This window comes from Netta rufina, assembly GCF_964035555.1.
Source record: "Netta rufina genome assembly, chromosome: 10".
Taxonomy (NCBI): domain Eukaryota; kingdom Metazoa; phylum Chordata; class Aves; order Anseriformes; family Anatidae; genus Netta; species Netta rufina.
This window is the reverse complement of record NC_140133.1, coordinates 1,373,372-1,398,813: the sequence shown is the minus strand read 5'-3', so window position 1 is coordinate 1,398,813 and position 25,442 is coordinate 1,373,372. Positions and strand designations below refer to the sequence as shown.

General features: G+C 35.5%; 1 protein-coding gene across 2 annotated transcripts in view; it reads right to left on the bottom strand.

The window, feature by feature from the left end:
• ARHGEF3 (Rho guanine nucleotide exchange factor 3) overlaps window positions 1-25,442 on the bottom strand; it is a 128,163-nt gene that overhangs the window by 42,222 nt on the left and 60,499 nt on the right. For both annotated transcript variants that reach the window (XM_084292618.1, XM_084292617.1), the window contains one exon: window positions 18,864-18,926. In XM_084292618.1, the coding sequence (XP_084148744.1) occupies window positions 18,864-18,926 (63 nt within the window). The remainder of the gene's footprint in view (window positions 1-18,863; window positions 18,927-25,442) is intronic.

The following is a 25,442-nucleotide window of genomic DNA, read 5'->3' as shown; positions in this document are numbered from 1 at the left end:
AAAAGCTGAAAGAATTATAGGGAAGTAAAAGGTACTGGAGGGGTAAAACCAAACAAAAATGTATTTTTTTTTCCAGGCTGAGGGATACCAGGCTTTTTTTTTTTTTTTTTTTTTTTACAATGATAATTTTTGATTAGAAACATGATTTAATTCCATTGCCCTCATATTTTCCTTATCCCAGATATAATAGTTAAATAATGAAATGTGAAAATGAAGTGCCAAACAATTAGGAGATAAAGCAAGAGCAGAGTGCTGCCATGCCAACTTACTGCATTGAAGTAGGAGAAGAACTACTAATCCTGCTGTCCTACTTCAAGCACAGTGTCTGGTACAGGTGTTCTCAGGGTGCTCTATGAACCCTCCTTGAATTCTCCGCTCCATTCTTCCTTCGAACAAGGATAGTTCAGAGCACAGACTGGGTACTCAAGGTGACCTAAGGCACTTACAAAGAAAATCCTCAATGAAAACACCTAAATGCTTAAGTCATATGAAATGTCCAGCCATTGCATTGATGAATCAACATTGAAAAGATGAAAGAACAGCTTCATAAAAGTATAGACCAACAATAAAGATCGGAATGCACTTCATATCTGGAACAGAAGAGCAGGTATGTTATTACATACGGTTCTCTGGAATTTGATGGAGTTGTTTTTGCACAAACATTTAGACTACCTGCTTCTGTTTGTAATTGCTTCCTCCAAATCTGGTCTTTGTATTAAATAAAGGATATCTATCCTCCCCAAATGATTGGAGCATCACCACAGTAAGAATCTATCCATTTTGTCGGGTCAGGAAGTTACATTTCTTTTAGTACATGCTATCTAACAGCAGATGTGCGTTAAATTGTGTTGCTGCAGGATATATTGACTACATCACAGGAAGAAGCCAAACAGCTGAAATAAGAAGTTACAAAGACCTTTTCAAACATGAGAAGTCTCCCTGATCACTATGAAACTAAATCACGTCTGATATTACTTGCACATATGGAAAAGATTTACTGCCTGGTTACATACAGTAACCAGGTTACATACAGTAACCAGGCAGTAAATGTGCTTCTAGTCTCATGCCTTATAACAGTACACTTGTTTCACAACTGCTACTTTACTGTTTTCCTTTGCTGTATATTTAGAAATCTGCAATATATATATTGAAGGCAATTATGATTCCAGTATTTCCCTAAGATTCAACAGGTTTTACAGTAGTTTCAAGTAGTCTTAATGACTAGATGGTGGGCTGTTGTTTTTTTGTATGTTTGTTTGGGGTTTTGTTTGTTTTATTTTGTTTGGTTTGGTTTCTAATCATTGCCTCTCTCTTCTAATCATGCTCTCTCTCAGCAGCTTCAACATTTGAGCTTCAATGCTCTCAATTAGTCTCTCATCTGACACTTCAGTCAGAACTGCCGTATCCCAGAACCTTCAGGAAGGTGCAATGCAATCAATACATCACACTTAGGTCAATTTTTACATTTATACCCAGACTATTAGAAAGAAGCTTTGAGTGTGATATTGCCAATTTTCCAGAAATAATGGTAATAAAGGGAAACACAATGAATAAACTACTACAGAGGGAAATAAATATTCCTAGCAAAAAGAGAAAGCAGAAAGTCTTAAGCACTAATGAACCTTTCCTGATTCCATTTCTGGTATTTAGAGATCAATACTGGCCAAAGTAATTGAACAGTTCATTTGGTATTGAGGGGAAAAAAAAAAGAAAATGACAACAACAACAAAAAACACCTACAGCATCGAACAGTGACTCTAGTTTAAAAAAAAAAAAAAGGAGAAAAAAAGCAAATGCAAAAGAAGCTCCTCAGAAATAATATAGTTAGAGTTGAGATTCTACTACAAGCATTTTGTTAAATGTTTGTGTCCATATGTGAAGCATTTCTGAATATTTATGACTACAGTTTTTTCTACTATATTCAGTTCTTATAGGATGAGGATTATGCCTTGTTTGTGAAACTAGGTGGAAATTCTTAATGGTGCGTTTCAGGAAGCATGCGTCTGTTTTTTCATCCTGTTCCTTCCTAAACTTGCTAAAGTTGGCCCCAAAAATATATCAGAAAATAACTAGAGGGTGAGAGGGGTGAGTGGAAAAACTTTAAAGACACCTTGTCTTAATTAAATCTAAAAGCGTTACTTCTTCCTGTTCAACTTAGTAACGTATGGCTTTGGCATATCACACCTGACTGGGGTCAGGGGATGCAACAGCACAGAATAGGTTCATATTTCAGCTGCCACCTGTAATTGGCAGCCTGGAATTAATTAATGAAGTGGAACCAACACAAACTTCAGTGCAGCATGAAATTAAACACGCCAAGCAGTATAGAAAAAAAAAAAAACAACCTGCTGCTTTTTCGATACTCCTTTACTGCTATAAAAAGTAGAAAGGTAAAACAGTTAAGCCAAGTGCAAACCTAACAAATGTAAGCAATGCCTGTGGTAGTTATTTGTATCATTTGGGTCTCTCACTCAGCTGCTAAGCTATTACTTGAACAAACAGGTACAGAAAGAATAGTTACCCAACCTCATAAAGACATTTATCAGTCTTTGACATTTTTAGTCATTTTGGTCTTACAATTATTTTAAATAACTTATCTAAAGCCAGACCACGGGGCTGCTACAAGAAGTCTCAGCTGGAAGCTGTCTGATCACAGCATCAGCATCTCAGCCCTGATTCAGCCGGACAGCCAGGGCAGGAATCCAGCCAGCCCTGTACACACACCAACCCCTGACAGGAATGCCATTGCTGTAATCTTTCTGCCTGATCAGCAATTAGCATTCAGCACGAGCCACCTTTCTGTAGGTGAGGCAAGATATTTGACTTCTGTATTTTAAAGAACAATCTTGGAGTACAGACTTAAAAAAAAAAAGTTATTTTTGCAGCATTTTCTTCCACTTATTTTTGCTTTAAATAACAGCAGATCTTATAAGAATATTTCTAGTATCCTGGAAAGAGTCTCAATGCAAGGTGTCCCTTTTTATTTCCTTCCTTTTTTTCCTCATCTTAATTCAATAGATATCAGAGAACTTCTGCTGTACCTTTTAGATTGTTTCTCTTGAATTAAGCTTCTTTTCTTGACAAAGCTTCTTTTCTCTTCCACGTTCTCTACAAACTTCTTATATTACTCCTATAAAGCAGTAAAGCATGTCTCCTAGTTCGGGCAAGGATAATTTCAAACCAAATAAAAAAAAGATGAGTTCAGGATGGAAGTCATATCTGGAATAAATATTAGAATTTTCACATTCCTCGTTTTGAGTTTTCTGTTCCAGATGCTTGAATGTTTTTTTTGTTCCTAAAAAATCAAACAGTGGAAGATTTACCTTATCAGCAGCTTAATGAGATGTCCATCACAAACAGCATCCAAATGGCTCCTGTTCTCCCAGCATGGCCTGCATCTTTATGCCTCTCTATCTGGGAGCTCTTAAGTATACATTTCTGAATATCTACTGCAAAGCAGTGGAGAATTCCTTCACAAATGAGACACATTTGAAAAAGATTAGTGCAAATTACTTTTGTAAATTTATAGCTACATCACAGAAACAGCTATCAGAACCTGTGTGCCAGTGACTGCTGCTTATAGCGGAACTTGCGCTGATTTAGAGTTTCACAGAGTTGTCGTTGATTCAGTTTTGCCATGTTATAGAATCATAAAATCATTTACGTTGGAAAAGACCTTTAAGATCAGCCTAATAGAGCCAAGTCCATGCCCACATATTTCTTGAATACCTCCAGGGATGAGGACTCCACCAGCTCCCTGGGCAGCCCATTCCAATACATAACAATTCTACCCATAAAAAAATTCTACCCGCTATCCAATCTAAGCCTCCCCTCGTACAACTTGAGGCTATTGCCTCATGTCCTCTCATGTCCTGTCACTTGTCATCTGAGAAAAGAGAACACCACCCTCCATGCCACAACCTCCTTCCTCACAATTGCAGAGAGCCTCCCCTCAGCCTGCTTTTTTCCAGACTGATCAAATCCTATTCCCTCAGCTGCTCCTCATCTGTCCTGTTTTCTAGCCCATTCACCAACTTTCTTGCTCTTCTCTGAACACATTCCAGAATCCCCATGCCCTGCTTGTAGCGAGAAGCCCAAAACCAAACACAGAAATTGAGGTGTGGCCTCACCAGTGCCAACAACAGGGGGATGAGCACTCCCCCAGCCCAGCTGGACCCACCAATTCTGATACAGACCAGGGTGCTATTGGCCTTCTTGGCCAGCTGGACACACTGCTGGCTCAAGTTCAGCCAGCTGTCAACCAGCACCCCCAGGTCCTTTTCTGCTGGGCAACTTTCTAGACACTCTTCCCCAAGCCTGTAATCCTGCAAGCGGTTGCAGTGACCCAAGTGCAGCACCCAGCATTCAGCCCTGTCGAATGTCATGCTACTGGATACGGCCCATCAGACCAGCCTGTCCAGACCTCTCTGCAGAGCCCTCCTGCCCTCAGCAGATAACAGAACTACCCAGCCTGGTGTCAGCTGCAAACTTACTGAGGTTTACTTACTTAATCAATCCCCTCATCAAGGGGGAACAAGTCATTCAAGTATTTTCATGTGATGCCACTCCAAAATCATTGGTGCAAGCTTTGCTGGCTCAACCTCCTTTCTCTATTAGGCAGTGACAGTAAACTGAGAACAATAAATGGTTCCTTTGTTACCTTGACAGTCCCCAAGGAAAAGACCTAGTTGTTCCACACAGAAAATGCCACATGGAAGAGCTATAACATTTTGGCTTTTCTGAGTAATCTTTCTTCTGTTAAAGGATTGTGTTGCTATTAATGATGATTCCTTCCCATTTCCATTTCCTGTTTGTTCACCCAATGCAAAATTTTAACTCACTTCTTTCGAGTTACTTTTAAGAACTGGGAAGTTATGCAAGTGTGAGGAATGTTTTAACAATTCGTGTCCATAAAGAACAATTCTGTTTGAATCCTGTCTGCCTCTGGGCCCTGCACTGGCACTTCAATTCTTGAACCACAGCTGCAGCGTGTCCCAGTCTCCCCCTCATTCTAGTCAATTTATCACTCCTTAAATTTATGAACCTGTTTGCTTTTGTTATTCCGGACTTCTATTTCTAACACTGCTATAGATGTGTCTGTGAATGGCTGGGGAAGAATGTTTTAATTACTCGTGAAGCTGTTTGTGTTTGATGTCTGGGCGTTTCAGAACAGCTGATAACAACTAGTGACTGTTATGGGATACTATGCGGATCTTTGGTATCTGGTTAGGGGGGCCGAGAGATTAAGAGGAAGGAAAAAGAAGCTTGAAGGACGGCTGGGAGACAAGACTTGAAGAGAATGTTCTATAAACTTGGTATGGTGCCAAGTAAGTACAAAGGGGGAGAGGAAGACTACGAGCCTTCAGCATGAAAGACCCCTAGAGACCCCCAGAAGAGACACCCAGAGGAGACTGCGCATGCTCCAGTAGGAGGGACTGGACCCCGGAAGCTAATTATAATGATCTATTTTTTTTTAGAAGTAGTAATGAATATGTATTAGTCTAGGAGCATAAAAATCAGCTGCTTGATGTAACTGGTGTGTGTCCTGGTGGAGCGGAGACTCCGGGTGCACCCAGCGCTGTTTGCTTACCTCTATTCCTTTATATTCTTTTAATAAATCCTATTTTTTTTATTTAATCCTAATTTGAATCCTGAGCCATTTATAACACAAGCAATAATAAAACATGGCTTTGCTTCATTACCTGTGTGACTACCCGCAGATACCAGATGAACTGCTGCTGTACAAAGGTACAGGATCTACCAAATCTTCCTTTCTCACTTACACACAGCTTCACATTTTGGCATAACCTCAAGAACCAGATTAAAAGAAAAATCCAAACACTGCTGAATGTATCAATTCTTTGCTTCTTACACTAAGGTCACTAAGAGGAAACTGGAAGATGAGGTTTACCAGTAAATCCATCCTGCATTTGTATATTTAAATCTTTGTGGTCTGCTTAATGCTGAGAACTGTTTTCTGTTTGTTTTTTGTTTGTTTTTTTAAGATGCCTTCATCCGCATCTCTCATCTGTAGCTTTTTAGCCTACTTAAGAGTGAACACCACAGAGAGGAAGTTATTTTAATGAATACAAGAAATGATAAATGTGAGTAAATACATCTAGCAAGAGATGTATCATTGCTTAACTAATGGTAGAAAAATTATTAAAATGTTGACACTAGTTATGTTTTCTACTAATGTAAATAAAGACCATTAAAGACAGATAATGACAGTAAGAACCAGAGTACAGCTATGCTATTTGCTACTAAAGGGATTACTTTGGAAACTATAATAAAGAAGTATCTATTTCCCAAGAAGTATCACCATAAATTCCTGAGAATTTAGACAAGATCTGCCACTTATGCATCTAATGCCATTTTTGACCCAAGATGCAGGTAGCATCCTACTTTATTGGTCTTATTTTTCCATTAAAAAAAGTAATCGTATAATTTAAATGCTCTACCTGAAAGAACCTGCATTAATAAGCAGTTGAAGTCTTGAATATCATTTAAATAATCTTTTTATACCTACAATAAGAAATATATATTGATTTTATGTGAAATTACTTCATATTTGACAGTTTTACGACATATACAGTATCTACATATATACTAGGCTACCTGCGAACTCAAATAGAAAGGCAAAATTGAACAAATAGTTTATAAAATCCAACTGCTAACATTTTTGCCTCTACACTTAATAGCAAGAAAGGCAGAAGAAAGGCATTTTTACCAAGCCTAATTGTTTCATGACAATAACCAATAATAGGAAAGCTAGATCCATCACTGCAAATTAATCCGTGCTGAACAAAGCTGGAGAAATTGCATAGGAATTAATCAGGTTAATAAGCTGAGATAATGTTACAAAACTCCTCTGCAAAAACTATCAACAGCTTACAAAAAGTAGAACACTTTATAAGACAGACAAAGATCTTGACATATAAAATGCTCCTGATTTCGTGAACACTGACAATGTGAATGCCATAGCTTGACGCCACTTTTTCAGAAATAACTGGAGCAAAGAAAATCTGTGAGATACTCCCTTTTACATGAGATTTAAGAGTGCTAATCATTTTATAACTGCTGGATAACAAAGATTGCATGAACATATAAGGCTTGTCTTATTTTTAATCAAGAAAAAAAATAGAAAATTCCATTATTTTCAATACTATGAAAATGTCCAAACCCATGTCTCTGAAAAATGCTCATGTACCGAGCATTTTTTTAGGATTATCCTATACTGGGGTTCTGGTCACCACAATTATTTTTGTCCCTTCCCATTTCCTTCCCAGTTGTGCTTATTTTACCCATTTGCAATGACTACAGGGTAACATAAGAGAAGGCAGGGACCGGCACTCAGGGATTCACCAAGAGGGTTTCTGGTGTGAGCAGTGGCAGCTGAGGAGCCAGCCCAAGCTCGGTTTGTGGCTCATGCCAGCCTTGCAGAAGCTTCTCAGGACAGCTCAAGGCTGCAGGGCTGCCACCATCTCCAGGAGCTGCAGCTGAAGTTGCCCTAACTCACAAGTGAGAAAGCTCAGAATCCCCAAGCTAACTTTTACCAGGAATTAAGGCACTAAATTCCTTGAGAAATCTCTAATTTCTTAGCATCGCTAAGTTAAAATAAACCCATCAGCATTCTATAATCAGTGAAGCTACAGAATGGGTAAGTGAAAAACCATGTTCTTACAAGAAATGCCTTGCAACTCCAGATAGATACAAACCCATCCTCCAAGTCAGGTTGTTGGCCAATTTCACACAGATGTAGTCAGCACGTTCATGTGGACAGAAAAAATGAGCATAACATTATGCTATTCCTGGTAAGAGGTTCTACCCTAATAGAAAAAATGTCTTCAAGCATGAAAATACACAAGCTACCTGAATTCAGAGCAAATTTCACACAGCACACAGGAAGCCCTTGTGTTATTCTAAGACATGACACACAACAAAAAGTCACAGGGGGAACATAAGCAACATGTATCAAATGCAAGTAAGAAACAACAGAATGAGAACAATGACTCACTGAAATAACACAATGCATACAATAAATACCAACCTGCATACAACAATGCTCAGAAAGCTGTCAGATTTATTCCCCAGAATTAACACAATTGTTTTAATTACAAATCAACCACGCTAACTTTCATATAAGATATGAAACTTCATCCAGCTACTCTGCATTACTTACAAATGCTTTCAGAATTTAACTAACCCATTAATAACTCACTATTAGTTATAACCAATACTAGTCACATACTGTCACAGAATGCTTCAGCTTTCAGAAAAAAATCCAGTCACACTTTGCCCCCTGCTAAGCCGCACCCTGCTTACAACAGCCTATTCCAAACACATTACTGACCACCTTTCACAACAATAACCAACACTTCAGACCAAAAAATCTGATATATATCTATATATCTATGTACACACACTGTCAGATTTACACTGACAGATTTGACACAGAGATCTGTAAGTAATAAGTAAGAGTGTATGGTTATTAAACTCAGTCAGGGCCCCCGTACGTTGAATGAAATTAAAGGTTTCTGGCAGAAATTCTATTAAATTCATGTGAAGAAGAAGAAATTTACAGCTAACGGGCCTGTATTTGTTTAGTTAATTACTGCACTTCTGGAGGACTGCAATTCATTTCATTTACCTTCAAAGCTCTTCACTAATGTTTACAGAACAGTCACAACTATGCACCGTCACTCTTAACCAAGGTTATATATTTAAGCTCCAATTATCAGACCTTTCCATTTGCACATATCATAATTCAAAGCTACCAAAGATAAGTAAATGAGATCTGCTGAAATTGAACGTACTCAAAAAAGACCACAAAGAACTTGCAGTTTTCCCATTTCCTTGAAGAACTAGCTTATCACACAGCAAAAGCAAAATTGTGCAGTTAAATAGAATTTTAAAGAGATCAATTGTAATTCTGTTATATATACTCTTTGTATTTATCTATATAGCTTACATACGTAGCTTACAGTTATAGCTTACATATCTACATAGCTTACAGTTACAGCAATACCAAAAATTCTGGTTTTATTTAATACACATTCTTGAAGCTTTAATAATCAATTACATACCCAAACAACAGCAGTAAGCCATTATAACTTGCCTCAACTTTTCAGTAATATGCAGCTGATACAGAATAAGCTAAATATTAAAAACAACAACCTAGTGTTTTATTCTGCTTATTAATCGGGAAGGTAATTAAGCCACTTATGCTGTAATATAGTTCAAGCCCTATATGTATTAAAATGAAGTTTGTTCTAAATACATGACAATGACTTTTTTTTTTTTTTTAAATAAACATGGTAAGGTAATGTGGAAAGGAAAATTATAAAATTATAACAGTTTTATGAGGAAATACAGAAAAATCCTTCTTTTTAACAACATACTTAAGAAAAAAAATAGTAAAATATTGCCTTCTGAACATTGGCTATCATATGTTATTTTCAGTTATTGTAACATTTCAATGTTACTGAATTACATTTTTAGAAAACCAAATCAGAAGTCAATTACTTGACAGAAGTCAAGTTAAAATTAAGTAGAACCACTAAGCATATATTTATATATATTATACTTTAAATATATTAAGTTACCAACAGTCACATTTGGAAATTAAATGCTTCAGCACCTTTGCAAATTATATACAAATACATGCATCCATCAGTACCTTAGCATCTTTTTTAAAAAATGGCACAGAGTTCTACAGAGTGCAAAGGAATACCTTTGACAGCTAACCTGCTTGCAGCCCAGGCAAACTGATCTTTAAAGAGACTGCAATTCAGTTCCCAGTTCTATCAAGTGGTCACTACAGAAGCCAGGTTACTGAGACAAATCAGGTGAATCTCTCCTCCATTAAGAGATTAAGCTATAAGAGGCACACAAAACTCACAGGGCAATCTCTAACATCAGTGGAAAGCAAATGTATGTAATTTAAATAACATTTTTAATGTACAAAAATGGCAGGTGTCTTAGCATTTCTTAAGACAAAGTCAAATAATCCTTGCAGTATTGGTTTGCTTGTGAGCAGCAGTCAAAAATACCACCTAGACCCTTATACAACCATTGCCTTCACAATTAACAGAGTAACAAAGTATAGACTTTCTAAGCCAACTAATGACAAGATAGGAGATAGAGTGTAGAGAAAGTAAATGAAACAATCTTCCAGCGTAGCAGGAGATCTGGATTTGACCTTGCAAATCAAATTTAGAACCGAATGAAGACCTCTTGTATGAACCTTGCAGGTTCACGTTAACATTACTGTATTTTCTACTGGTTATTTTCATAGCTATCTAAATGAACAAGTTCAAGTAACTATAAAGATCTTAGAAGTTACCACTGGAGATGTTCTGTCCCTGTACAAGCAGGATGATTTTATGGCAGACCAGTGCTCAGAATAAGCTTGAAAATTCAGTCTAATCTTAAAGACTTTGTTCGTTTCTTTTCCCATTTTAAGGCAGACTTGTAGGGTAACATATACATATACATGTATATTTTGTGTATTATACTTATTTTATGTATTTTATTTATGTATTTTATTTATTTTATGTATTATATTTATATATATTATACTTGTATATACATGTATATATGTATACATGTATTGTAACATATACATGTTATGTATATGATAAGCTCACTGCAGATTAGGTCTAAAACTGACTAAATTATCTTACCTTCCTGTATGTCAGTGGCTGTAGCTCAACAATCAAGAGTATTGCTGTGTGTATGTACATGTATATGTAAGTATGTATGCAGGTATGTATACGCACTGTGTGTGTTTTCATTCTCCTTTTTTCATTTTCATTCATCAGTGGAGCTGACACACTAATATTTTACTGAGAAACACATTCTCACAGTTCTAAACAGTAACATTATTTTTTGTTAAATACTCTTGGAGCATTTCCAAACACTTGTTGGGCTTCTACTCACTGGGAGCTTTCCCCATCCTCCTTGCTGCTTTCCATCCTGTAGCTAAGGAAACAGGGTTGAGTTGCATAACAAAGTGAGTCAGCAGCTGCAGGCAGATATCCTTCCACTGTCCAGATTACATAGCTACAGTAACACACACAAGTTAGTGGGAATTTTACCAATACTCTGCAATTAGGACTTTTTCCTGAGGTCTGAGATCCTCAAGTATGTTTGACATTAGTGTTGACAAAGGGCTAAAAAGGTCATTGATAAAAAACACAAATCTTGGAATAAAAATTTCAGTGAGTGCTTCGTATTTCAAGCTTTTTTAACCAGGATCTTTGTTTACATTTATCAATCTTGAAGTAATGCTGGCAATACAAATTGTATCATGTAAGCACATAAAGGCTGTTATTAGCAACCATTTACATACTAGTTCTGCAGTGATGGACTTGGAATCATAACAGATAAGCTGAACAAGCATTAAAAACAGTATTTTGTGGGGGAAGCGAGACTATCATACCTGACATGTACAGGACTATAGCGTAAGTGACATAAAATGATCACAACGCTAGTTAAGAACATAACTGTAACAGACTGTGCAGATCTGAGTAATGAAGTTGAAAAAGACACTGAATGCAGAAAAGATCAGTGACAGGTTACAAGGAAGGAAGTGATGCTACTGAGCCTACAGATGAGGAACTGGGGTGGAGAGCTGGAATTTTCAGTCTTAAAATACAGAGAAATCCTTACTTTGTAACAACACTAGATGAAAAGAGCAAAGGAGCTTAAGTTAGAAAAAGAAACATTTGGATTAGTTAGGAGGAGAGTCATATTAAAGATAGTGAAGCTCTACGTTAGACTACCTTCAGAAGCTGTAGAAGTTTCTAACAAACCAAGAGGAATACCTGCCATGAAGAGCTTCACTGTCATTTAATTCATCAATTGAGAAGGAAGGATGGGGAAAATGGCCTCAAGAGGTCTACCCTAGCCCTAGGATTTTATAGGGGCATAGTTGTAGATTTATGTATAAATGTAATTTCATGTTGTAGTTGGTAACTTAAAATCACAGCCAAAATGTAGTCGGCATTACAGAAAATTGCGGACTAAGATATACAGCCACACTGATTTAACGAAATCCTCACGTGACCTCTATTCAAGACTTCAATAAGCACCGGGCTATATCACAATTTCAAATGCTTCCAGCAGCTGTTTGAGGAAGAATGAGCCATCCTTTCCCTCTTCAATGTGGTAAGTACAGGTAGGCTGTTACAGTCAAAAGTATAACACAACTTGGAAATGTTCAGCGCTGGTTAAAGGGCATATACAATACACCATTTATACAGAACCTTTTTTTTCTTACAAATTCTGTCTACATGGTCCATATTATATATGTAGAATAAAACGCAGTTACCATTGATGATGTATAAAATTTAATTTAAAAAAAGATTATATTATATTTATCCCTATGGAACCAACATCAATTTTTATTTTCACTGCCAGGTAAACAAGCCACAAAACTACAACAACTCTGTTTTCTTGATTCAATTTCATTATGAAAATGTAACTACATCTCTGCAAATCTGCATCAAGTCAATCAATACACATGCAATTCATTTCATAACAGATACCCAACTTCATAGCTGTCAATAACATCTGGCTAATTTCTGTTCACAAATGCTCCTGATTTTGCCATGTTGAAAACAAGCAAACATCAAGTCTGGTTCTATAATCTGAAAGTAATTTAAATTGAATTCAAACTTCAATTGCCAGTTTTCATTACAGAGGAATATCATAGAGGAAAACAGCATCATTCAAGAAAATAGCAATCAGTTTATCAAATTACTACACTGCAATGTAATATGAATGATACTGGCAAATTGTACAACCCTACTAACCACCTTCTGCCTATATAGTCACTGTACTGAAGATGACCTAGGATACAAAGATATTAAAGGAAATTAATCATAAACTCACTGTCTGTGTATCATATACAGAGTAGCTGCTGTAGCTCGAGAAGTGCTGGGCTGCAGTTTAGGTAGATGTGGCCTAAAGGGCTCATAAGAACTTGCCACAAGCTGCATGAGCTGAGCACAAACTGCGAGGCTCAGTTAGGGCCCTCAGTTAATAACCAGGCAGCCAGCCTGAACTGAACCGCATCTATGCTACTGTTAAAATCCACACTGATTATTTTCAATCTGATTGAATCAGAGATATAAATAGGGTGGTGTTTGTAGATTTCTAAAAATAATCATTTTTTGTACTTCTTGAAGTTCCTTTTAGTCTCCCGCATTTTTCAGTCAGGAAATTTTCTGTGGTTTGGAGCAAAGATTCAAACTGAACGCATCTTTTGGATGAAGTATTTCTGGTTTGGGGAAAAACCTTAGTTAATTTTTCTCTCCTTTCTCTTTACAGTCAAAAGAAGGAGAAAATGCATGACCACGGCTGATCTCACCAAAAAACAGTAAATCTAAGAACTGGTATAAGCTCTCTCCAGTTTCATACCACAAATCCTCCACAGCTCCCAAGACTTGATCACAATTTAAGATTTGATCAGCAATTAAAATAGATGGCAAAAGTGATGACTTTTTTCTGAAGAGCATCCTTGGATTACTTTGAGAGATTTCACAGTGGCTGTCTTTTGCTCCACGGTTATGCGTCTTTTCAGCTTATGAACTCTGGTACTCTGCACGTCTCATCAGAAATATATATATATATATATATATATATATATATATATATATATATATATATATATATATATATATATATATATATATATGTATATATATATATATTAAAAGAAGAATTGTTTTCTAGAAACCAACAATTTCCACACAAAATCTTCCTTTATTTTTCCCTTAAAGAATACACTGAATGTCCAATTTGAATGACAAGAACTGCACAACAATAAAGAATCTCAAAGCAGAGGAAAAGGCATGCACAATAAATTGAACTTATCTTTTCTTTTTTTTTTTTTTCCCTTCACTCAGGCATTTCTATTTTTTATTTTTTATTTTTGGTTTGTTTGTTTATTGCATCTTTATGTACCTATCAATCATCCTTCACTCTGGAATTTGTGCTGATATTTTTCATCTACTGTTACACGTCTCAGCAGTACAACAACTTGTTTAGTCTAACTTTGTCAAGACCATAAATAGCAAGTGGACATGTTCCATTTATTCCACTTCAGACATACATCTATTAATGCAGCTTCTGACTTCCAAAGATTTCGCAGGAAGAGGAGAGAAAGAACTAAAAAGGAGAATACTAGGAAAGGATACCAGAAGTCCTTTAACTGTACCATGAGGTCAGAAGCACAAATTTTTGCATTCTTGCTGGAACAACAACAATAACAAAAAGAATCTCTCAGCAACCTCCTTGAAGTCTATACCTGTACTTTCCTTCTGCAGTATCTTCCCTTTGCCAAAAAATCATGTTTCACAAAGTATCAGTGCAAGATTCAGCTGACCTCTCATCATGTTTTCTCTTTAAAAGAGGATCCACGTCTCAAAAGTATAGAAGGAGATCAAAATAACTCACAGATGGATCTGCCAAAATTTGGGCAGAATGGATCCTACCACTGAAGTCCAAACCATTTTTAACTGAAGTAGGGCAGAGTCGTAATGAATTTGCCAAATATATTAATTAGCCAAAGCTAATGTCTATTTTTTTTTTTGTGGTGGAAAAAAATAAACACATATGAGAGAACAATTTCCCCAGGGTCAGCAGGGACAATTACTCCAGTGGGGCCTCTGCACTGTAGGTAAGGCTGTTTGTATTCAGTGTACATAAATTTAAATAGAAATAAGCAAATAGATTTTAGTCACAGTAAGATATTATGATTTGAGTTAAACCTTAAAGAAAGGTAGTACTTCATTTTAGATAACTATAGATCAGCTTTGATTTTTAGAATCTGGGTGATTTTGTATAATTTTTTACACAGTTTTTATAATTTATAATTTTTTACACAGTTCCCATTTGCACAGGTGTGCCTAAAGACAGTTTGCTCTATGTTCATGCAGTATGTGGCACATTGCATAGACAGATTTGCATTGAAGATGTCTAACTTCATCACACGTTGGTTATCTTCACCAGAATTATCTGCAAGGTTTACTGGAACAATTACCCAAACTCTGAGAAGTTGTTCACATAAATGAAGAGTAACCGTATTGCAACACTATGCAGGAAGTCTGAGATCATTCCAGAATGGGGGGCATGGGGGAGAAGAATGCAGCATAACTGGCATTTTATACATTTTTCCAACGGAGCACTCGTAGGCCATGGTTAATGATAAATAGCAAGAGGATAAGGAAACATGGCCTTAAGGTAAATAACATTACAAGCACTCCAAATAATAACACCAGCAGACAGAGTCTAGCCCATACCAATCATATGATGGATTAATAATGGATTAAGACCAGTCACTTTATTATAAAGTCTGAACACAGATGGAATACTGACCATCTATGCAATAGAGCAATATTAGAAGTCATGCATAATTCAAGCACATTGTATACATCTTACTGGGCAAGCTGAATGCCTTTTCTACTGTGAACATAAAACACAGCAGAGTTTAATAGAAATAAAAAGACCCTGATACAATATATATTTTAATTATCTCAACTTTGATAAGCTGATGCAAATGTAATCCCCTTTAAGCTTTTCAAAGCTACCTTACCATACCTTAATTATAAACTCAATAGTATTTGATTGCTAAGTTTAATTAGGTCAAAGAATGTTTTAGTTATATTGACTCTCAAATACATAACAAATGTTCACTCAGCACTAAAAGCAATTAAAATTAATCAACTCTGATCTAATGTATGTAAATCGTGCTTAAATCAAGGTATGTTTTTGTTCATAGTTTATATTGGAGCATACTTTATTAACTTGCAAATTGACAGATGATCATTAAGATTTCTCCAGTTCCAAATACACTAAGTTAACATTTGAAAGAATTTTATTTTCAGTAATAAATGTTATATATAACCCAAATAAATAACTCTTCTGAGGCTTTATATGAAAATGTTTTACTTACCTAGTTCATCATGCATCTGTTGTGCGTTCCTTCTTGATATGACAAGAAAACAGAAGCAACTTCCTTGAGCTTACAACAAATGCTGCTTACTACTAATAGCAGAATACTGCACAGCATTGCCCTTTTTCTTCTCCTGAATGGCATTTTGCTTAAGTAGGTGCAATTTTATTTGGAAAAGTGCAAGTGCTGCATTAGTTTTTTTTTACCAGGTTATTGCTCTAGATACCTCCTGAGTTACTTGTGGTTTTACGGAGTTGAGACTCATGGTATCATCTATTATCATTACAAAATTTTTTCTTCTTCTTCAGTTATCCACTTTGCAACAGCAATTAAAAATATATTGTTTTTAGCCATCTTGCTGACTGTTCTACATAAAAACCTCCAGACAACAAGGTTCATCGCTGCTTCACTTAGTATAACATATTAACTACATGCAGCAGTCCAAAATTTGTTTTCCCAAAGAGCACTCAGCTACAGGAAGTAAGTAGTCATGCTGTTTCCATGTAAGACGCAGAAGAACTGGCTGCCTGATCCTGACTGAGGAACATAAGGATTTGCATTCCTCCAGCAACAGACCTGGCTCAAAGAGGATTGCACAGACTGAAGACCTATGTTTCAAAGGCTGGATCTTAGAAAAGAATAAAAATGACAGCAGCAACAAGGATTGAAAGCACAGACAGAAAAATCTGGAAATTGAATCTCTAAATTTAAGTAAGGAGAGACATCCTACCAGCACAAGTAGAAATACAGAGAATTGAGGAGCTGTAGTTGGCTGTTTTAAAGATGAGAAAATACTGGCTGTGTATGACCTTGAAAACTGTTTCCCTTTATCCGACACTCCAAGCTATCATAGATTATCTATAAAATTTAAAATTTGTATAAGAGATATTAACTATATATCTGTAAATCAATACACATATGCAAATCACTCTAGAACATATCACTACTTTAAGAGCACAGCATGCAACACTATAGGTTGAGTCAACTGTGTAAGCTGAATACAAAGTAAGCCTGTCTGTGGAGGTCAGCATGAACAAAACCACACTGGATAACCTTTTCCTTTAAAAACAGACTTCAGACTGTGTTACATTCATACATTCATGCATTTGACAGCCCTCACAGTCTGCGGGTCACATCTGTCACAAGTTATCACTAACTGTTTGACATTGAGGGGATTTACAAATCCAAGTCTTTAAGCTGGCAATAAAATGAGCCAAGACCAACCAGCCAGTTTAATAAGCCAGTTGATAAACTCCCAAGTCATCAATACGAGTCCAGATCACTAAACAAATACAAAGATTATTTAATGTGCTTAGGTTACCAGTCCCAGTCCTGAGTCAGCAAAGCTCCAACCAGTATTTCCTGTGAAAGGAAATTCTGTCATGACCGATTTCTCTTGAAAAGACAGGTGTGTCTGGCCATGGTCAGTCATAAAAACATTTTATATCTATATTTTAAAAAGATTGCAGCCAGATGATGAGGTAAATTGGCAGGAGACCTAGCCATCTCAACATGTATGTTGCTTTGTGGAGCAACTCTAGTCTTTAAACAGTTAACACCCTCTCTTTTTCCTATCCCCCACCTCTCCTGGACAAAGGTGTTGAACAAACGCATTTACACAAATTAGAAACTTCAGAGAGAGTCAAGAATTGCCACATCTTTCCATTGTCAAGCACCAAAGGCAAGCAGTGAAGAAAACCCTCATGAACAAGAACAAAGCATGAGGCACGTCCTGGAGGCAAGGCACTGAGGCAGGGCAGCAGTAAGTGTGCCACATGACTGGCAGCACTTCACTGACTCAGCAGCTCGCTGAGGTGAGCTGCGAGAAGCAAATGGGAGCCTAATTATGTAAGCTAGGAAGCATGTTGTACAGGAAAGTCTAATATGCTTATTTGAAAAAAATACACATATATATTGATTTTATCACAGAGCCTGAGAGATTTATTACCTGAAAATTTTAATAATTTAAAATTACCACAATTAGAATCTAAATTCTTAATAAGGAGCACATGCATTCAATTTTGGTGCCCTTAGCCACCGCCTGGGAAAACAAATGCTTTCACTGAGGATATATATATAAGCTACTTAGCCCATATTTTCAATGACATAAGAGAGTTGCCAGACCAAGAGTACCCTTAAGTCACAGCTTTACATGGAAAACAACACATACTGCAGTGTACTGCATAACCACCACACATACACGGTTTGATTTAACATCCACTAAACTCAGCAGAAATATTTTAGTCCCTAAAGCTTATTTTTAAAGTAAGCAGGTATTTGTCACTTGAGTAACTTGTTTTGCTGTTGTTTGTAAAAGAAAATCAATACTTAGAAGGTGGAAACAGTATACACATTAAAGTATGTTTTCAGAAAGTATGTTAAAACTGGACAATTTATAGATTGGGGTTTTGGATGTTTTCATCACATCTGAAGTGTGATAGAAAATCATAGGTGTATTTTCAGCACATCACTTTAAAATGATGCGTGTAGATCTCATAATTGCATTAATATCACATTAAACATCTTCACAACACCAGTGACATAACTGAAATAAACCATCTCATATAGCCAAGCAATATGATAAAAGGTCTGTTTTTAAGTCCCGTATTCACAATGCCTTTTTGTCCTGCTAATTATTTACTAACAAGAGATTCACTGTTTTACTGTCATTCTAACTTCCATTTTTCTCTTTATAAATACTAGTACAGAAAAATGCAAAGCAGCAATATAAATAAAATTTAAATTTTTAATAATTGGCAAAACAAATTATTAATGCTACACATGCAAACAATCCAGCTAAAAGGACAAATGGGTTTATTTCATAGCACATATAATAACCAGATTTTATTTTATAAGGAGGGGAAGAAAAGGCAAAAAAGGGGAAAATAAAGAAGTTACTCACACTTGTATCCAGGCTGCAAATACTGATTGTATCTTCATCCTGAGTACTCTGTTTTCGTTTCTTCTACAAAAGAAAATGAAAAGAAAAGCTTTAAGAATACCACCAACTACCATCAGTCTGATCCCAAAACAGGTATACATAATGAAGTCATACACATAGGTATACATAGTTAATATCTTTCTCTCATCATCCTTAGTCATTATAATAATAATGCATGTGAATACAAGCTCTATTTTTGTGTTCAAAACCCACCTATCTGCATGTAAGTTAGTTAAAATGTTGGTTCTTTTCTTGCTCACAGTCAGTGAGGTTTATTAACATGCCTTTATTTTTTAACTAAAAACATGAGGAATTCTTGCATATTGTAAGTTGCACAGGGAAGTGGTTGAGTCACCATCCCTGGAGGTAGGGACATGGCTTAGTGGTAGACCCGACAGTACTAGGTTAATAGTAGGACTTGTTGACCTTAGAGGTCCTTTCCAATCTAAATGATTCTATGATTCTCAAATATACTGCAGGTGAAATATACTGCAGGAATTTAGTTCAGTTTTTGTTTTGGAAAAATGAAGAGCCCTCCCTGATGTCATTTCACAGGTTGATCACAAGATTAATCTTTGTGCCTTTCAAATAAGAAGCATGAAATTTCGTTTAACAGAGCTCTGCATTTTCTACCAGACCAGAAATATTTAAGAAACAAGAGAAATCACAAAATATATGGTCCCTATTTATCCAGCTGTTTGTCTTCCACTGTCAAGTAGAGAGAAGCATTCACAAATAACAGCTGGGATTTAGTTTCCAGCTGTTGTTTCATCTTTAGTCAAAAGATGAGCATTAAAAGCAAAACAAAACAAAAAATATAAAAATAAAAAACAAACACACATGCTGTCCAGATCTATCTTTTTATATTTTCTGAATCTCACAGAAGTACTAAATACATCTTAAAACAGTCAAGAAAGGGCTTATATATAGAGAGAATTTTATATATATATATATATATATATATATAAAATGTGTGTGTGTGAAATACAGAAGCCCTGCATGAACACACACTATACCCGTGTCACTTTAGGCTATAGTAACTTCAGTAATATTACACTAAATAATTGCTCCTGAGAGAAAGTTATAATTAGTAATGGGAGAAAGAGAAAAAAAAAAAAAAAAAAAAAAAAAAAAAGCTGTAGTCCATACCCCCACCTCCTCCTCCTTATTACTCATGCCACAGGCTCTTCTGAAGCATGAAAGTTTTACTCTAGCCAGTAAAATGACCACTGCATCTACTAAGTCAAGCATAAGGCTTCTGATAACCATTTCTTTGATGAACAAAGGTAAAGAATATTTATTATAAAATCCAGAAATTTTTATTTCATGCTGTTTAAAATGAAGCAAGAGGTGCTGAAACTTTTTATATTTACCCAATAATTTTGAGCAGATCTTTGACTTGCACAATGTTTTATTACAATTTTGCAATTTCTTTCATGAAATTTGACTTGTCTCACTTTTTTCCTGACAATGATAATTTTAAAGTCAACAACCAGTGGTATTTTAACACCATTATTATTACTTTATTTAGAAACAGAAACTGATTTATGAGTTCTCCAATCACATTACACAACTGGAAGTGTTCTATAAAAAGTAATTATTTGTCCTAAGACTGGGAACAGTCAAATCCCTCTTACTGTTACAGTATAGATTTTGGATGGGTGTGCGTAGATGGACATTATGCAACTGCATCCACAGCCTGGGTTTGTATTTTTGTAAATTACAGAAGTATAAAAATGCTGTAAACCTAAGCTTCACTCTGCAAAAATATTAGAAGAGTTAATTCCAAAGGAGTCAACATAATAATAATAAAACAAAAGAAGGCAGATCCACCATTAAAAAATAAGAGAATATCTTTTTTTTAATCAAAAAGCTATCAACTTTTTTTTTTTTTTTTTTTTTTTTTTTTGTCATTTGGTAGAGAAATTGTCAAATATCAACCACTGCAGGCAAGATGGATGTTTTCATTTTCTAAGTATTTCAAGGGCTATTATCATTATATAAGTGAGAGAAAAAAAGAAAAAAAAAAAAAAAAAACATAGCAAAATTTATTCCAATAACTGAGCTCCCAGATAAATTTCTTTGCCCATAATAAGCGGATTAGAAGCAAAGACTGCAGTTGATATTGTGCAGGGAGCATAAGGTGCTTATTACTTTAATCCCTGCTCATTGTGAGCATTTTTTACCCAAAGGAGTTCCAACTCCAGGCTCATTTGCCATAGCTCCACACAGCTGACTTCTGCGTTTCTCATGCTCCATAAAGTTGCCCCTAAATGTTACTCTCCATCTTATGTTTTAAGTCACCTGGCACATCATTTTATCTCAACAATTTGGTGTACGTTCCTTTCACAACAGATTCTACAAGTACAGCGTCAAAGCTTTAGGCTGGGCCCACAAGGGTTATGTGAATAAACATTGTACATATTGCATGCATTTGAAGCTGAACAAGCTTACCTGCAAAGCCAAGGATCTTTGACACTGAAGTGGATTTATAGCCCAAATACCAAAATAAGCTAAGTGGTACATTAATGAAAAAGTTGAACTTTCTGACAAAATTTAAGTAAGCCAGGCTCTCTATGGGCTCCAATACTTATTGTACACATTGATGTGTTTATTTGTCATTTAGGCTAACAAATCATAATCACATAATATGACATTATGGCAGATTTGTCATACCAGCTTATATCAAGCAATACTACTTCAGGCCAAAAACCACAATGTGTGAAACTTTCCTCAACATGTCACCTGTACTGGTCCAGGCACAGCACAACAGAGAAGGACTGATTTCTTAGCTCAGTTTCCTTACCTTGCATATAGCATACTAGTATTTACTAGTTCTTGTTAATATTGCTTACAATTATCTATGGCCATGTCAATCGCCAGTTTTAACACAAATTAATAGCTTTTTAGGACTTTCTGGCCTGTGCAGTTGGGAGGAGGAAAAGTCCATGCTGAGTGTGCTGTATTATGAGGACAGAAACTAATGGTGTCATTAGCTTACTCATATAGAGATCTTATAGAAAATTTGAAGATTTAACCACATATTTGTTATGAGATAGAAAAGATGAGGCCCTTATAGAAATCTGAATATGCCTGAATTACAAGTTATGTTCATTACATGCACAATACACAACCACATTATAACATACTGTGTATGTATGCTGTTTTAACAGAATCATGCCCAATTAGTGATTGTATCAGTATTTGTTTTAATTAAAATCCAGTAAGAAGTCCCAAAACATTATGAATGTTATGAAAAGGGATAAAGTAAGACACACAAGCATTAGTGCACCCTATCTTTGTACTTGGGAAGCAAACTAAAGCTACTGATGTGAATATTCCTCAAATTCTAAACAGAACGTTCCAACCAGAACCCCTACGTATTCTAAAATCAGAGTAATGTTATTAAAAATAATCCATTTTAAAGGTGTTATGTAATCCTTAAACTAGAAAGGATCATACATGATTTCTGCTGTATACAAACTATGTGAGTAATGCCATGCTGCAGCACTGTACTAAATACATTAAATGTAAAATAGTTTGGTTACTCCATATTACTCTATGAGAAATAGACAAGTATCATCTGCTATCTCACTGCAGAGTAATTATTTATTAGAATTTTTATTTACTTGGCACAAACTGAATTGAAAATTGTTACGATGTTGTTTGCCTTGCGGGGAAAGAAGGACCATTTTCAGTGCTTCAGTAACTTTCCTTTTCTGCATTATATTTGTAGACCTTAAGAACAGGTGACAAAATATACCCATAACACATCTATTCTGAACACAAACAGGTCTGTTTTTTTCTGACTGACCACACATTTACACATTACATACATTTGAAATATGCACCTTCAGACAGAAGGATATTTTCCATCACACTTGAAAGCACATTTGTCTTTTGAAATACACAAAAATCAGAATTATTGGACCGCGATGACTGGGCATACACCAAGTTTGAATCTTTATCTGTGTTTGGTACTGGTGGCTAAAAGGCTGTGGATACAGCCACAGCTACAGAGACAGAACACTTCCTGGTCTTAACATCTCAGGAAAGAGTTGTTCACTATAATTATAAAGCAATGATTTAATTAAAGGAATTAGAGTAATAAGACATTGTTATAGGAAGGCTAAATTAACATCCTCTCTCCATCACAGGGTTGTAGTTATTCATACTGGAGATTTATATTTTACCACCTGAGAGATGAAATGCAAAAATGCACAAAAGTAATTTGATTTTAAAAGCCCATCCTGTTACATCGAAGGAAACACTTGTCAGAAGAATTGCTGACTTTTCCTAAATCATGTCTATTCTAATTTCGCAGAAGTGTCTTCACACAGATGTGCTTCAAAATAAAAAATAATAATAATAAAAAATAAAAGACAATGTACTCAAATAGCCAGGTCTTTAAACATTCAAAGTCACAGGCCTGTGCATTTCAAAATAAAGCACACAACTTACTTTTTAAAACTTTTTTTTTCCATGCAGAAATCCATTTAAATGAAGGAAGATTCTTTCATTTCACCAATACAGACTTTCCCTTCCCTCTCAAAACAAAAAGTCCAAAATAAAGACAAAATAACCAATTAATCATTCTGTATTTAAAAATATTTCTATAGAACTATATCTGAAAAACTTGGTCTTTCCAGAATACACGTGTGGGCACATTTCAACACTGTCACTAGGAAAAAAGCAATATTGTAAAAAACAAAACAAACAAAAACAAACAAACAAACAACAACAAAACACAACCAAAAAAAAAAAAACACACGCCTCACAGTTCTAACATATGATTTAAATAAATATAAGTAGGTAGGGCTGTGTACATATCCACATTTTTTTTTTGTACGCACATGAATATTTTATAGTTCATACATGTATATACATGCCTTTCTTTTCTGGAAAAGGAAGGTAAACATGTCACATGTTCTACTCTGGATCCTTTGAGCATCCCGTTAACATTTTTCTTGGTGGCACTTGTGAGATAAAACTATGCAAGAAAACTATGCAAGTAAAGATTATTGAGTCTAAGTTACATAAACAGTTTTCCTACCAACAATAATTCAAAGTTTCTTCAAAAGGATTTCTATTTGACAAATCTCAAGTATTTCTAGATAACAAACTGGACTGGGAGGAAAGTAGACAAAATCTGAGCTCTCTGGACTAATTTGTTTCTAGAAGTTTCACAGATGACAGAGCCATAAAAATAATAATAACAAACATTGCAGATTAGAAAATAAACAATTCTGTTCTTGTAATGCAAGAGTAGATTCTGACTAAGGGCTTCAATGTTTTTCTCCCCAGCAGTTATCACTTGGATCCAAGGCATATGTTGTTAACTAACATAAATTGGGTATAATATTACTAGGCAAAAGATTAATAACCTTCTGTCTTAGGGTTAGTTGAATAATCACTAATTTAACATTTCCTGCTGCAGACAGTGGGATATCACAAGGCAGACCTCAGAAATGAGCTAGAAGAGGCAGCAGTGTTGTTGCATTACCCAGCTTAAAGCCAGAATGCTCAGAACACTGAAACAAGAATAAACCCTACCCATGATTACTTGTTTTCCATGTTATCACATTCCTGCTGCACTGACATTCAAGTTTAAGAAGAAATAAATGATGCTAAAAAGAATAAAGAAAAGAAAAGAATAAAGAAAAGAAAAGAATAAAGAAAAGAAAAGAATAAAGAAAAGAAAAGAATAAAGAAAAGAAAAGAATAAAGAAAAGAAAAGAATAAAGAAAAGAAAAGAATAAAGAAAAGAAAAGAATAAAGAAAAGAAAAGAATAAAGAAAAGAAAAGAATAAAGAAAAGAAAAGAATAAAGAAAAGAATAAAGAAAAGAATAAAGAAAAGAATAAAGAAAAGAATAAAGAAAAGAAAAGAATAAAGAAAAGAAAAGAAAAGAAAAGAAAAGAAAAGAAAAGAAAAGAAAAGAAAAGAAAAGAAAAGAAAAGAAAAGAAAAGAAAAGAAAAGAAAAGAAAAGAAAAGAAAAGAAAAGAAAAGAAAAGAAAAGAAAAGAAAAGAAGAAAAAAAAAAAAAGAGAGACACACCACTTCGATGTAAAGTTCTTAAAAGAAGCCTGTATAGAGGGAGGCCATGTCATATTAATCATGAGCATCTCTGCTTGCAACAAACAGCCAGGCACCTCTGAATTTCCTGCTAAGCTTGGTTCAGAGATAACTGATTAAGAATTCACACCTTAAGCTTAGAGAGAAAGTTTAAGCTTAGAGAGAAATGCATCTCCTTTTTACTTCACTCTAACCTGCAACTCCCTTTTTATAACAGTACCAGTGCCCCACCCTGGTGAGCTCTGACTTTCCTGCCTGTGACACTGACAGTTCTGACAGCTTGAAGGCATGGGAAGACCACAGGATCTCAGAGCATGTCTTCCCAGAGCATAGTGCCTTTTCATCTGGATGATGCATCATAACACGCATTTGGGGACCACAACTTCAGAATACTGAATTCTAATACAAGGTTTTAAAAAGAAAAGAACTACTTTTTATTGAAACCCTGTGTTTCAATACCAGTTCT